A 15,345-nucleotide genomic window follows, 5' to 3' on the forward strand; every position below is an offset into this window, starting at 1 on the left:
TTTATAATAAATACTGTATTTAAGACAATGTAGTATAATACTACTTTTTATAAGATTTATCTATTTAAATCCAGTTATTTCTTGCAGAATATTCGACAATAAAGTGAATTTTGTCTTTGACTACCTGAGGCAATCTCTTTCTAGCATCCTCTACACTTAAACTGTCACTAAATTTAATATCCTGAAAACTAGGTACTGTAGAATCATCACCTTTTTTTCCAAAAACCACAAAAGGGATAAAAGTTAGAACCCAAATCAACGATATGTATGTATGTTCTTCAAATTCTTTTAAAAATCTATCATAACCAAATGGTTCCAGATCGCATCCCAGCTCTTTTAAATTTTGTAAAAGGCTGCTATGATAGAATTTTAGAAAATCATCAATATTTTCTTTCAGGACGTTATTTTGAACGCTCGTAAACATGAAATATAGAAAATCTGCTACTGGGGAGGCGTATTCATATACCTGGAAATCTACAAATTTTAATTCAGTTGCTACACCGTTTGCATACTTGACCATAATATTATTAACCCAAGGATCACCATGACTGAATGTAGCGAATGGTTCCTTTGCTTCGTTGTCTTCTTCTTCATAGTAAAACTTGTGCCAGAGTTTTTGGATCTAAAAAATTTGTTGTTTTTTAATAAGTTGAAAACAAATACTGAAAACACATTGTGGTATATAGGGAGAAGCAACAAGAGGATTGGTAATCGCTGACAGCGAAATAAAAAAAATAAGAAAATTTTACCAGTGATGGAAAGGAAAATCTAGTCAGATATATAAAGGTCAATAGACTCAGATGGAAAGGGCATGTGATACGCAGTAACTACTTGGAGATGGACCACGCTCTGGTGTCAGAGTAATCGGAGTAGAAACTACAAAAATCATGCGACATACGTATGTTAAAACACCTTAGTACAAAAAGAAGGGCTCAACGCATGTTAAACGACCAAGTGGCCGCAATTATAGACGACTCTGACAAAACACAAAAGATCAAACATATTACAGGAGTACATCAGGGGTCGTATTTTCGAATTCAATCGAATATTTTCGCATACGAGTTAACTCAAATGAAAAATTTCGTATACGAACGTGAATGTGTATTTTTGAACGTCCTTCGAAATGTTATACGTATACGAGCAAAATTTGCACCGGCAACACTGCAAATTCGAATAACATTGAACTTATATTTGTCATCTGAAGAGTCGCAATGTTGCCATACTTTTTTTGTATATTTCTTGTATAATTTCAATCAATGGTATAATCGCAGTATTAAAAACAAAATGTTATATTTGTTATATATACTGGGGTATAATGTACAAGAATAATATTGTATAAGAACGTTTAATGTATAAACATAACGACTTATAGTCTGAACAAATTATAAAAAAATGCCATTTTTGGGAAAAGTTGTTTAGCAGTTATTTTAAGTGTAATCGAATCTTAAGATTGCATAGGTATATTAGTAATATCGATTTGCAAAGTCCGCAGAAAGTGTGCTATTTTGTTTAATATTATTTTTGTATCTAGTATTTACACTGATATTTTACTATTTACTTTTCAAAACTTTACTTCAAAGCGATTTTTGAAATGCACCTTTATGTAATGTGATAGTATGAAAAAATTGAGGATATGGCAACGGTGTCATATGTCAAGTTTGGAGCTTAGATCCAATGCTAAAATGCGTACTTAAAGTTAGGTTAGGTTATATTTTCAAGGTATAATCGTACAACATGTCCTTCCTTTCTATTAAAGAATTATTTAAACCAGCCATTGAAAATAAATTTCAATGTAAAAATATTGTAGACAACAACACAATTAACACTATCAGCTAAAACTATCATGACAGCTGAAATGACCTTGAAATGACAACAATAATTCGTATACGAGCATCACGATTCGAATGGTTCATACCCATTCGAGTCGTCGTATACGAAAAAATTCGTACACGAAGTATTCGAAAATACAAGACACCGGATTTCAAGCGAAATTCTTCTAATTTCGTATGCGAAATATGCTCGAATGAATTCAAAAATAGGACCCCAGAATGTAAAGGAAAACGCTTACCTACTGGAAAGGAAGATAAAATATGAGAAGAAAAATCAGAGAAGTAAAAGCAAAATAAGCAAAGAAAATATGCGAATTTTAAGTATGATTGCTACAATCTACAAAGGAAAGTTAAAGAAGTCACAGTAGGACTAAGATGGAGGCAGAGAGGAAATCTAATTGATTCTGATAGAAACATCATCTTGGACACAGAAAAACAAGAATGTGGAAAGAAGGCCTAGAGAATCTGTTTGAAAACCAAAGAAATAGTACCTTTGAGCTAAATGATGGCCTCAGAATGTTGCCACAGGAAGTTTATTCTCCATAATTTGAGTTGTAAAATTTAGTATGAATTACTTACCTTTGGTACTAGAGGTGCACATTTTTGAGACTCATTAAGTATTGCCTCGATTATAGGAAGAGCCATTTCAAAACCACCACTCCCATGAAGACCGTTATTTAAATGTGGTCTTATTTCTTGCTTAAACAATTCAGGATTTCTGATCTTAATTGCTAATGGTACAGCATGAAGCTGGGCCAAATATTTTAACAGTAGTTGGGTCTCTTCAAAATTAAAGCCAGTAAGTCTGTCAATATTTCTGAAACCTAAAGATTATTTGCTATATCATTTATTTCTGATCCCGTTTTTGTTACCATTTATTATCAAGTCTTGCATCAAATATATTCCCGATACTTGCTGATATAGAGACATTCATGAAGACACTTGATAGAGCAGGCTGAACGTGAACAATGCTATTCAGCAACATTTTTACATTTCTAGTTTAAGGCAATATTATTATTTAAAACATACAACAATTAGGTATATTTTGTCGTGCTTCACATTAACCTAGTGTATACTTAAAAGTGTCACTTGAAGTTGTCATGTAATTAGCATCAAATCTAAGCCTGAGCACTGTCTAGGCCTGCAAAAGGATATGGATTGATTTTTGGTCTGGAGTGTGTTTAGTGGAATGCAGTTGAATACCAGGGAAATGCAATGTCATGCGATTTTACATAAAGTTCATTATAGACTTCAGGCCCATGTCTAAAATGGATGGGTCATAGGAACCACAAGGTGACGTATATAGGACGATATAAGGGCATAAAATAATAAGATTCAGCGCTATGCCGTCACTTGTAAGCAGTCTAACTGAGTGCTGGTGAGAATTCAAAAGTGCAGGTAGAGTGGGTACATTTTGGTCATATATTTTTTTACGGCATTTTTACCATAGATAGATCCAAGAAAAATAATAAGAAAGCGCGCAGTGCCGTACAAAAATGGCTAGCCACAAAGTTGGTAAATTTTTTTGATTTTCTAACAATTTCCAGGTTAAATTTGGTCATTTGATTCTGTACGGCATCAGTTTCATACTGTTTCAATACAACTTCTAATCCATTATTCCGTAACGCCGTACAAAAATCACGCGACAAGGGGAAAAGATCGAGGGTGGCAATCCCCTCTCTTTCCGTGGTCCTGGGGGTGATTTGAAACAACATGAAATTAATTTATTTTGAAAGTATTTTATGCATAGATAACATTATTTTACATGCCGTACATTTTCGTTGGTCCAAAGGTTTGTAGGAAAAAAAAGCTCAAGGAAAAATCTACAGAATGAAATGTACGAAAAATCCATATAATGAAATGTATGAAATTTATGACGATATTTGTTTATGCAGCATTTAGATAGTTCATTTGTACTTAATGCAATAATTTATAAAAAGTTAACGCCGTACAAATCTGAAATTTCATATTGATAAAAAAGTAATAAAAATATTAAATAAATATAATTTACATATATTTATATCGCTTAAGGAGCAACATTATGTTACGACGTTTAGCACTTGTAGGCATATTGTCTACACCTGCCTATAATACTGTACTGTGTGCTAAGTAGTCGTTTTCTAGTAGTAATTTTTCTAAAAAATAGTAGTTGTTTTATTTATTCACATCATTAAAATGAAACAAATCAATTATATACATGTAACAATAATGCTTGAAGTATATATTAAACCAAAAAGTATACAAAACTGTTGATACTGGGATTTACAGTTTCAATTCTTGGATATTATATACCACCACGCCCTTTCACTTCATTTATACGTCATAATGATTTTATCATTTATTATCAATAATAATTGTTCTCTTCAAAATATGTTAATACCGTACAGTATCAAATGACCATAAAATACTATGTACCTTTACAATGGTAGCGTCATTATCATCAACCTAAAAAATATGGTATGCATTACAATGTACGGCATCATTTTTTTCCTAATTTATTAATCTTAATACTATTTAAAACAAAGGATAAATGTATAAAATTGCTATATTTTATTAATCTATGAATATTTCAACTGTGGCAATATTTTAAAAAATTTCTGTTTTTGTATTTCTTTATAATTTTTTTTTAGAACAGTTTCTTTTGATCGGCAATACTATATATAACAATTATATTTTACAATATAATGTTAAAGAAAAAGTTGCCGTACAGAGTCAAATGATTTTTTTAGCTTTATAAATCAAGTATACCATGAAATTAATATAAGTATTAATATACATACAAATGAACAATAATTTTTTGACGGCATTATTTTTAATAGTACTTTTGAGTGCTAACTAATGTTTTGGAACCGAAGCCGTACTTTTTCAAATCACCCCCCGGAGCACGGAAAGAGAGGGGATTGCAACCCTCGATTTTTCCCCTTGTCGCATGATTTTTGTACGGCGTTGCGGAATAATGGATTAGAAGTTGTATTAAAATAGTATGAAACTGATGCCGTACAGAATCAAATGACCAAATTTACCCTGGAAATTGTCAGAAAATCAAAAAAAATTTACCAACTTTGTGGATCGCCATTTTTGTACAGCAATCGCTGTACAAAAGATCTTGTAAAGATTTTGTACAGGATCGCTTTCTTATTATTTTTCATGGATCTATCTATGGTAAAAATGCCGTACAAAAATATATGACCAAAATGTACCCACTCTACCTGCACTTTTGAATTCTCACCAGCACTCAGTTGGACGGCTTACAAGTGACGGCATAGTGCTGAATCTTATTATTTTATGCTCTTATATCGTCCTATATACGTCACCTGGTGGTTCATATGACCCATCCATTTTGGACATGGGCCTGTAGTCTATTAGAACTACAACTGCAATTAGTCTGTGAGTGAAGGAGAAACATTTTTGGACCCCATGGTAAATAAATCTGTACGATGCTAGATTTTAAAGAAAAATTTTCAAAATTTCAACAATATTTCTTGCTAGTAGCCTCCTTGCATATACATATATGTACTAAACTTCATCGGTATGGAACCCTCAGTATATTATTCATATTTTGAGAATCGAGCGTATGCCACAGCAATTTTTGGGTTCTATTAATAATTTAAACATTTTCTGATATTTCGTAGAGTGTCGAGTTACTTCAATGTAGAATATAAAGAAAAGGAGTTATTGTAAATTTATTAAAGCGCTTTATTTGGAAGTTCTCATATCAGAATCTAGCGGACTCCCCTTGGCAAGGTCCAGACCAGAACTTTAAAAGCACTTAGGTATTTCAAATTACATGAAGTGTAACCTTATTAATTGTATAATAAAATAAAATAAAGGTTTTTATTGACAATCTGCGAAAATTTTAACTCTATTTATTACTATTCATTATAAGCAAAATAGATTTTTCAAAACAAATTTCAATTTTAAAATAAAAAGAATTTGGCTTTTATTAGTCGCAGAAGGTTCAGATTTTCGTTAAAATGTATGTTTTAAGCAGATTTGTAGTCGATCTAATTAGAAAAATGTACCAACGAAAAATAATAAAAAAAATACAATACTATTATATTTATTTGTAACCACATATTAGGGTGTTCCTAAAAGATTGGTCATAAATTATACCACAGACTCTGGGGTCAAAAATAGGTTGATTGAATCTCATTTACCTATATACAATAGTGCATACAAAAATAGTTAGTTACAGCCCTTTGAAGTTACAAGAGAAAATCAATTTTTTTTCACATATCAAAAACTCTTAGAGATTTTTTATTGAAAATGGACATGTGGCATTCTTATGGCAGCAGCATCTTAGATAAAAATTAAAGTGAAATTTGTGTACCCCCTAAAAAAAATAAGGGGGTCTTGTTCCCTTAAATCCCCCCCCCCAAACTTTTGTGTACGTTCCAATTCTGGGGTCAAAAATAGGTTCATTGAACCTCACTTACCTATATACAATAGCGCACACAAAAAAGTTACAGCCCTTTGAAGTTACAAAATGAAAATCAACTTTTTTTCATATATGGAAAACTCTTAATTTTTCATTGAAAATGGACATGTGGCATTATTATGGCAGCAGCATCTTAAATAAAAATTAAAGTTAAATTTGTGTGCGCCATAAAAAAATTATGGGGGTTTTGTTCCCTTAAACCCCCACAAACTTTTGTGTACGTTCCAATTATATATTAGTGTGGCACCATTAGTTAAACACACTGTTTTCAAAACATTTTTGCCTCTTAGTACTTTTTCGACAAGCCAGTGTTTATCGAGATATTTTGAATACTTATCGAATCCACCACATATCTGTATATGTATGGTAACTACGATTATACTCGTAGAGACCTGTTAATACATAATCTAAAAATGTATTTGTAATTTACATTTTTAGGTAGGTATATTTTGTAAAAGAAGCCACATCTCGATAAAAGGTGACTTATCAAAAAAAGACTAAGAGGCAAAAAAGTTTTAAAAACACTGTGTTTAACTAATGGTACCACAATAATAGTTAAATTGGAACGTACACAAACATTTGGGGGTTTAAAGGAACAAAACTCCCATAAAATTTTTATGTAAATATATTAAAAAAGAAGCGGCATCTCGATAAAAACTCGCTTATCGAAAAAATAACACGAGCAAAAAGTTTTAAAAACGTTGTGTTCAACTAATGGTACCACAATAATGAATTAATTGAAACGTACACAAAAGTTTGGGGGGGTTTAATCGATCAAAACTCCCATAACATGTTGATGGGGTGGACAAATTTCACTATAATTTTGTTTTAAGATGTTCCAGCCATAAGAATGATACATGTCCATTTTCAATAAAAAATCTTTAATAGTTTTCGATATATTGAAAAAAATTGATTTTCATTTTGTAACTTCAAAGGGCTGTAACTTTTTATGAGCAAAATTTTACTAAGGTAAGTTATGTTCAACCGAACTATTTTTGACCCCAGACTGTGTAGTATAATTTATGACCAATCTTTTTGGGACACCCTGTATAACGGCTTATTTAGACATATTATTAATTTGCAAAAGTATCTAATTGTTTTTCTCACTCTTCTTTTACACTTTTAATGATTATGAATCTATTGCTGTTTGCTAAATTACTGTAGAAGCATACCGTGGTGGACAGCAATAAGTTTTTAATCTTCTGATAACACTGGTCAACATGGAAAAATGAACAGACACTCTGATGGGTGTTCTTAACTAATTTTGGGTCGCTGAACTCGAATATGACCTCCGTTTTTTTCCATCACCCTCCATTTTTCCGCTCCCCCCTATTCTTGCCAAAATAGTGGTGAAATAGGTAAATTTCGTTTAATTTGCTCATTTCGCCGCGATAAATGCCAACTTATAGATTAAAATTTCAGTAAAATAATGATTAAGATTATGCCCAACGATAAACATAACTGGGGATCCGAGGGGGCGAAAAAAGGGGAAGAAAGGGGTATTTTTCTGAAAAAAACGTAAAAAATCAGCATTTTTCAGTATTTTTTTTGGAAAAAAAGCGACATTACAGGCCTTTTGCCATTTTTTACACCTTCCCACTACCCCTTTGCACCATCCTATCTCTCTTTTTCACCCCCCCCCCTTCTCTCTTTTACACTACTTGAATTCGCAAGCAAGCACCTGTCAGTTGCAGTGAGCGTGTTGTTCGAGACAGACTGTCTCGAAGTTTTTAAAAGTGAGGTGTTTGCGTTTAGCACACGTGTTTTTTTTCTGTGCTTCAAGTACATTTCTTTGTAAAGTTTTTGGAGTTACAATGCCGCGTTTTTGTAAGAATGATGTGAATTCTTTCTGTTATATTTGTGGAGAAGTAACTTTTAAGAATCAAAGGAGACCTTTAAATAAGATGGTTCGAAAAGCTTATGAGCATTATTTCGGTTGCAAAGTCGGGGATCAAGACAAGCCATGGGCCCCAAAATTATGTTGCAATAGTTGTTACACTAATTTAAGTTCGTGGTTACGTGGGAAATCACGTCCGATGTCCTTCGCTGTATCAATGGTCTGGCGTGAGCCCACTTCTCATGCCGAGGACTGTTATTTTTGTATGACGAAAATATCTGGATTTTCGCGAAAATCGAAACGTACCATCACTTATCCGAATATCCCTTCGGCAATTAGACCCGTGGAACATAGTAATATGCTGCCTGTTCCCATACCACCCGTAAACTACACCCTAGATAATGAAGAATCAGCAACTGAACAGAATGCGTCACCACTGGAAGAGGAGACCTCACATGGGAGCCAAGATGGAGACTACACGCCTAACGGTTCGAACGAACCACAACTTTTTACTCAGCAGGAATTGAACGACTTAGTTCGCGATTTAGACCTGCCTAAAATAAAAGCTGAGCTTCTTGGTTCACGACTTCAGCAGAAAAATCTCCTGCAGAAAGATGTCAATATTACGTTTTTCAGAAAAAGAAATTCCGCCTTCATTTCCTTTTTCTCGCGAGATGATGATGATGAAGATTTAATTAGCTGTAACAACATTGCAGGACTAATGACTGAGCTAAAAATACCATACGTATCTGAAAACTGGAGACTTTTCATTGATTCCTCAAAAACTAGTTTAAAAGCGGTTTTACTTAATAATGGAAATGATCTACTATCGGTCCCTGTTGCCTATGCAACCAGTATGAAGGAAACATATGACAATCTAAGAAAAATTTTGGAAAAAATTAGTTACGATCATCATCAATGGAATGTTTGTGCTGACCTCAAAGTAGTGGCAATATTAACTGGATTGCAAGCTGGATACACTAAATTTTGTTGCTTTCTTTGTGAATGGGACAGCCGTGCTAAAGATCAACATTATGTGCGAAAAGACTGGCCCTTGCGCGTGAATGATATTCCCGGTTGTAAAAACATCGCTTTTGGTGCCTTAGTAGACAAAAAAAAATCATTATACCTCCACTTCACATTAAGCTGGGCCTTTTTAAACAATTCGTTAAGGCTCTAAATAGGGATGGTAAAGGATTCTTATACCTGAAGCAAAAATTTCCGCATATAAGTGATGCCAAAATCAAAGAAGGCGTATTTGTGGTACCCCAGATTAAACAGTTATTTGATGACGATGCTTTCTCCAACAGTTTGTCAAGAAAAGAGAAAAGAGCCTGGGAATCTTTTGTTTTTGTTTGTCGCAATTTTCTTGGAAACAAAAGGTCAGATGACTATCAACAACGAATTGATGAGCTACTTAAATCTTACAAGGCTTTAGGTTGCAATATGTCATTGAAAGTCCATTTTCTCCACTCCCACCTGAGTTTTTTCCCGGAAAATTGTGGAGCCGTTTCGGACGAGCATGGTGAAAGATTTCATCAGCAGATTGCCCAAATGGAGAAGAGATACGCTGGAAAATGGAACCCTACTATGTTGGCGGACTACTGTTGGACTCAAATTCGAGAAACACCGGAGGACGCTTACAAAAGGAGAAAAATTTCCAAGTAGATGCAGGTATGTTTTTTTTCAGACTTTTTGATTGCTTAGCCTTATGATTAATTTCAATACTTTTTCTCCCCCTCCACCTTGTCTAATCATATTTTTGTCATAATTCTCAGATACAATCAAAACCACATAAGAGTTTGTTTCAAATAAATAGGTAACTTCTTTTTTTTTTGTACATCCATATTTATGTTTTTTTTTTCTTGTTAAGAACGAGGGGGCTTTAAGGGGGGGAGGGTGAAAAAGAGAGATATGATGATGCAAGGCGGTTCAAGGGGGGTATTGGGAAGGTGTAAAAAATGGCAAAAGGCCTGTAATGTCGCTTTTTTTCCAAAAAAAAATACTGAAAAATGCTGATTTTTTACGTTTTTTTCAGAAGAATACCCCTTTCTTCCCCTTTTTTCGCCCCCTCGGATCCCCAATTATGTTTATCGTTGGGCATAATCTTAATCATTATTTTACTGTAATTTTAATCTATAAGTTGGCATTTATCGCGGCGAAATGAGCAAATTAAACGAAATTTACCTATTTCACCACTATTTTGGCAAGAATAGGGGGCAGCGGAAAAATGGAGGGTGATGGAAAAAAACGGAGGTCATATTCGAGTTCAGCGACCCAAAATTAGTAAAGAACACCCATCAGAGTGTCTGTTCATTTTTTTTCAATTTTTTTTGTTGGCCAGTGTAATGTTTAACATCGATGGCGCAAAATTTCTTGGCAATTATTTTTAAATTACCTACCTGGCAATTATTAGATTAATTAGAAAATTAACAGTAATTCTTAATTTCCAATATTTCATTGAGAAGAAACTTTTTGTTTATTCTAAAGTACTTTGGGCCTTCGGTAATAATATAATCTTCCATTCTGCATTTAAATTTTTCAAAACTATTAATTAGTTTTTTCATGATTTAAAAAAAAATAATGCATTTAAAAAACATTTACCCGAAATTTTGCACCTACTCTTTTAACAACAATAATTATTAACGAAATTCGATAATTAACAAACCGAGTGGAAATTTTGCACGCTTATACATTTACTTAAACACCTACTTAATTCATTTACTATCAAGGTTTTTTACATTTTACATTTTTTTAATATTGCCTCAGAGTAAATATTGAAGAGGAGTGTGAAAAGATTCACCACTTTTGAATACCTCTTTTGTTTTTCACACTTCACTTTTAATAAGCTTTTTGTCTTTTAGCTCTTGCTGTTTAACCATAGCATAGGTTTGCCATAATCCAGAGATCCTTGTCGTCAAGAATCGCCTTTCGCAGAATATCAATTAGGTTTCATGATCAACATTGTTAAATGCTTTCCCGTCCGATCCTTAAGTACGACTCTATAGGGTTTGATCCACAGATATCATGATCAAGTGACAATGACACGTGATCTCAATGTCAACAATGAAGTGAAATTATATACATAATTTGTTTCAATAACACTCTTTCAATCAATTTTGAATAACACTAGTCATAGAAACTACTTGTGCCGTTTATTAAAACAATACATCATTTATATTAATATCATGAAGAAATTGGTCATATTATGATTGTTTAGCATTTTACAACAATTATCTTACTAACCTGCAATACTCAAATTTTCAAAAACTATAGCAGCATCCAAATCAACTTCTTCTGATCCATTCAAATTCAATCTGCTGCCATAAAATTTTGCAAAACAATCCAAAACATCCTGTACATTATTTTCTCTCTGGAAATTTTGAAACAGCGGTACAAGTTTCTCGTAGAAATTAATCTCAGCTCTAAAAGTATGTTGGATATTAAATATTTCCTGATATATTTCCGAGGGAGGAATTTTTTTCACCACTACATGTATTTCTTCGCTCTGATTGCTGTTTTCGTCCTGGACCACCAGATTCAATTTTACCATTTCTCCCCCATAGTTTTCTCCTTCTGGTACTAAACTACTCGTATCAGTTTTAATAATCTTTTTATTGTATCCAACTCTTTGAGAACAAAGAGATTCAATGTTATTCACGGACATTGTACTATCTTTCACAAAATAAAAAAAAATTAATTTATTTACTACTAGTTTCGAAACATCTTTATTTTTAAAAGGATTTGTTATCGAAACCTTCAATTGGTACGCATTTGTTGTGTAATAAACTGATAACAACAAGAAGAGATACTTAATTCAAAGTGGCGAATTATCAGTAGACTAAATGCAAAAAGATAATTTTTTATGTATAATAGGAAATCTGTAAGTATGTTTTCCAGGGTCGGAGTTTGGAGAACGTGAGTAAGGGAGGGAATAAAATCTAATAAGTCTACATTTGTTGATCTCCAACAAAATGTTTGTCGCTCGATATCTAATTGATTTACATCACAAACTTTTTACATTAATAACTAGGGAGCGGATTTTATGCTAAATGCAAAATGCATATTGCATGCATATTTCCCATATTTGAGAACTTTACTAAATTTTGCATATTTTTTAAAAAACGTGCATATTTTGTGCCTATTTAAAAACATTTAATTAAAAAAAAATATTTTTTAATTCGGCACAAAATATTTACCCGCATAGGCTGTCCTATCTATTAATTCGAGAACTACCTGAAGAGAGACAGCTCATTCACTGCCTTTTCATTTTTTCTTAGAAAATACCCGATCTTTACACAAAGTAATAGTGCTTACAGTACGCCGTTATAAAATTATTGTAGGATGTTAAAATGATGAAGGATGGTTTACCGGGAAATCCGAATTTTATTTACTTTTATTATATTTTTTCTACGAGCATGCAAAAATGTCTACTTTCGCGCACGCATTTTACATATACCTACTATCGAAGACATGTGCCGGATGAAAGTACTCTGCGAAAAAATATGTTAATTGCATTTACAATAAAACCAGAAAAAAAGTAAAAACGCTAGTAGGAAACAATTACATCTGGTTTGCTGTGGACGAGACTACGTATATTTGTGGAAGATAAGTCGCTAATTTAGTCATAGGCGTACTTCACGAAGAAATCTTGACGAAGGGTTATTTAGTGTGCACAAAAGAACTAGAAGCAACAAATAACAACACAGTTCCAAGATTCGTAAATGACGCTTTTACAAATTTTTATCTTCCCGAGGCTGTGCCCACCAACAAAATAGTATTAAAGCTTTCCGACGCTGCACCATATATGATCAAAACAGCATCGAATCTTAAAGTGTTTTATCCAAATCTAATTCACTGTACGTGTCTAGCACACGGCCTGAATCGCGTTGCTGATTTGACGGCTGCAATTTCCACTTGTTAATAAGTTGATACAAACTGAGAAAAATTTTCATTAAAGCTCCTTTAAGGGTTCAACTGTTTAAAGAAAGATTCCTAACACTCCATTAACACCGGAACCAGTGTTAACTCGGTGGGGTAGATGGTTAGATGCAGTTTTATACTACGCCGAGTATAAAAGCTTCGTATTGGAATTTAAACAGACTGCTAGCAAATCGATAAAATATTTTGTTAGGATGTTTTAGGTGAAACAGAATTACAAAACAATCTTGCTTTTATCAAAAGCAACTTTTGTTCTGTGAGTGAAACAATAAAATATTTGTAGAAACAGCAAAAATATCGTAAGTCGAGTCGATCCAAAAAATAAACAGTTTAAAAAAAAGATCGAAGGTATTCCTGGAAAAATTGGTAAGATAGTGTTAACAACATTTTCAGTTTTAAATTGAGAACACCTTGAAGTAATAGTAATAGTACAAATCCGATCATTGCATCTGAAATTTTACACCTTCTTGAAATTTACATAAATCAAGACTATTTTGAATTCAATAATCAAATTTACACAAACAACAGTGCAGGACTTATTATGGGTAATCCTCTAAGCCCATTACTATCAGATATATTTATGAACCAACTTGAAACAACAATTTCTAAACACCCCTTATTTAAACAGTTCTTATATTGGTGGATATACGTGGATGACATACTAGTCTGCTTTACAGGAACTAACAGACAACTTGACCAATTTCTATCATACATTAATTCACTTCATAGTAATATTGAGTTCACAATAGAAACAGAACAGAATAATTCAATAAACTTTCTAGATGTAACGATTACCAGACTACACAACAAACATGAGTTCTCCGTATATCATAAACCTACCCATACTGACACAACTATACACAATTCATCATCCCATCCTACACAACACAAATTAGCAGCCTACCATAGCATGATACATAGGCTGACAGAAATTCCTATGACAAAAAATAACTTCGAGACAGAACTAAATATCATTAGACAAATAGTAAACAATGGCTATAACGAACAAACAGTTAACAACATTTTAAACCAAAAACTCCATAAGAAAGCCTTGAAATTATTGTATCCACCACCACAGAAAAAACCCAGTACCTTCTGCTCTCTCACATATACTGGCAAAATAACAACAAAAATAGCCAGATACATAAAAAAGAAAGGAATAACACCAGCTTTCAGAACTAACAACAACTTAAGCAAACATATTAAAAACAATAAAAGCCGAAAAAGAAAGCAACTACAGAGTGGTGTGTACAAACTAACTTGTGGTGACTGTCCGAAAACTTACATCGGTCAAACTGGCAGAACTTTTGACAAACGGATAGCAGAACACAAAAGGGCTTTCAACAATAGAAAAACAGACACTTCTACATACGCACTTCACCTTCTAGATCATAATCATTCTTTCAATGAAGAGTTTCAAATTCTACATATTCAAAATAAAGGCCTTAAGCTATCACTTTTAGAATCAATGGAAATTAATAAATTGAAAAATACAGATATAATTCTGAATGACCAACTCGAGACCAACAGCTCCCCACTCCTCAACCTCTTCAGTTAAAGACTTAAAAAGGCAAATACATTGTAAAATATATCACTTGAGAAAGGCACTTTGCCGAAACCGCTGTAGTAATAACATAGTTGTAATAAATTTTGTGGAAGTATAGAAAAACAAACGTTTTTCAGTGTTTATAATATTTATTTTCCGCAAATCGCCAGGAAATTTTGACATTCCTGTCAAAATTTCTTGAAGAAAAAGTCAGGACTTCCTTACTGTAAGGAAATGTCATTTCCTTACTGTAAGGAAATGATATTTCCGTACAGTTGTTAGTGTTCTACATAAATGATAGAAAATTATTAATAATCCATAAAACGTCTGTATGCATTTTCGTACTTTTCTCTTGATTTCTTTGGCAATAATTCTAATGAAGCAGTATTCACTGCCTCAACCAGCTCTGGAGGAGTCCCAGGAATGGAAATTTCATCATCACTTATCATTTTACTTTCGAGAACACCAGCAATTAAATTTATAAGCGTCAAGTTTGACAATTCAACCTCAATACGTTTCCATAGTAACCCAAGTAATTTTATTAGGAATTTCAAAGCACCATTTATTTGGGAATAAATTTATCGCGTTTTTTTTAAATCAATCAATAGCTGTCGAATTTTAAACGATTTGCGGAAAAATAGTATGTTTACCTCGTAGGAAAAGCCACATTCCTGGACTCTGTGTTGCTAAGTCTCGGCTTGCGCCTCGACTTAGCAATCTTCACAGTCGTCCAGGAATGTTAGGCTTTTCCTAC

The 15,345-nt window shown here is 33.1% G+C and overlaps 1 protein-coding gene across 1 annotated transcript; it reads right to left on the reverse strand.

The window, feature by feature from the left end:
- LOC114348095 (uncharacterized) lies at positions 1-11,910 on the reverse strand. Its single transcript, XM_028298726.2, has 3 exons — positions 11,351-11,910; positions 2,409-2,653; positions 1-622 (listed from the first exon to the last, which is right to left on the reverse strand). The coding sequence occupies exons 1-3, from the start codon at positions 11,769-11,771 to the stop codon at positions 65-67; spliced, it is 1,224 nt and encodes a 407-aa protein (XP_028154527.2). The 5' UTR covers positions 11,772-11,910; the 3' UTR covers positions 1-64.
- Positions 11,911-15,345: the final 3,435 nt, after the last annotated feature.

The sequence above is a fragment of the Diabrotica virgifera genome, chromosome 7 (assembly GCF_917563875.1).
Source record: "Diabrotica virgifera virgifera chromosome 7, PGI_DIABVI_V3a".
NCBI classification, from domain to species: domain Eukaryota; kingdom Metazoa; phylum Arthropoda; class Insecta; order Coleoptera; family Chrysomelidae; genus Diabrotica; species Diabrotica virgifera.

Excerpts from the sequence above, each read along its gene's own strand:
- LOC114348095 (XM_028298726.2), bottom strand. The coding sequence starts at position 11,771 with ATGTCCGTGAATAACATTGAATCTCTTTGTTCTCAAAGAGTTGGATAC. Across the intron at positions 2,654-11,350 it reads TGAAAATTTGAGTATTGCAG|GTTTCAGAAATATTGACAGA; the intron begins GTTAGTAAGATA and ends AATAATCTTTAG. Across the intron at positions 623-2,408 it reads GTGCACCTCTAGTACCAAAG|ATCCAAAAACTCTGGCACAA; the intron begins GTAAGTAATTCA and ends CAAATTTTTTAG.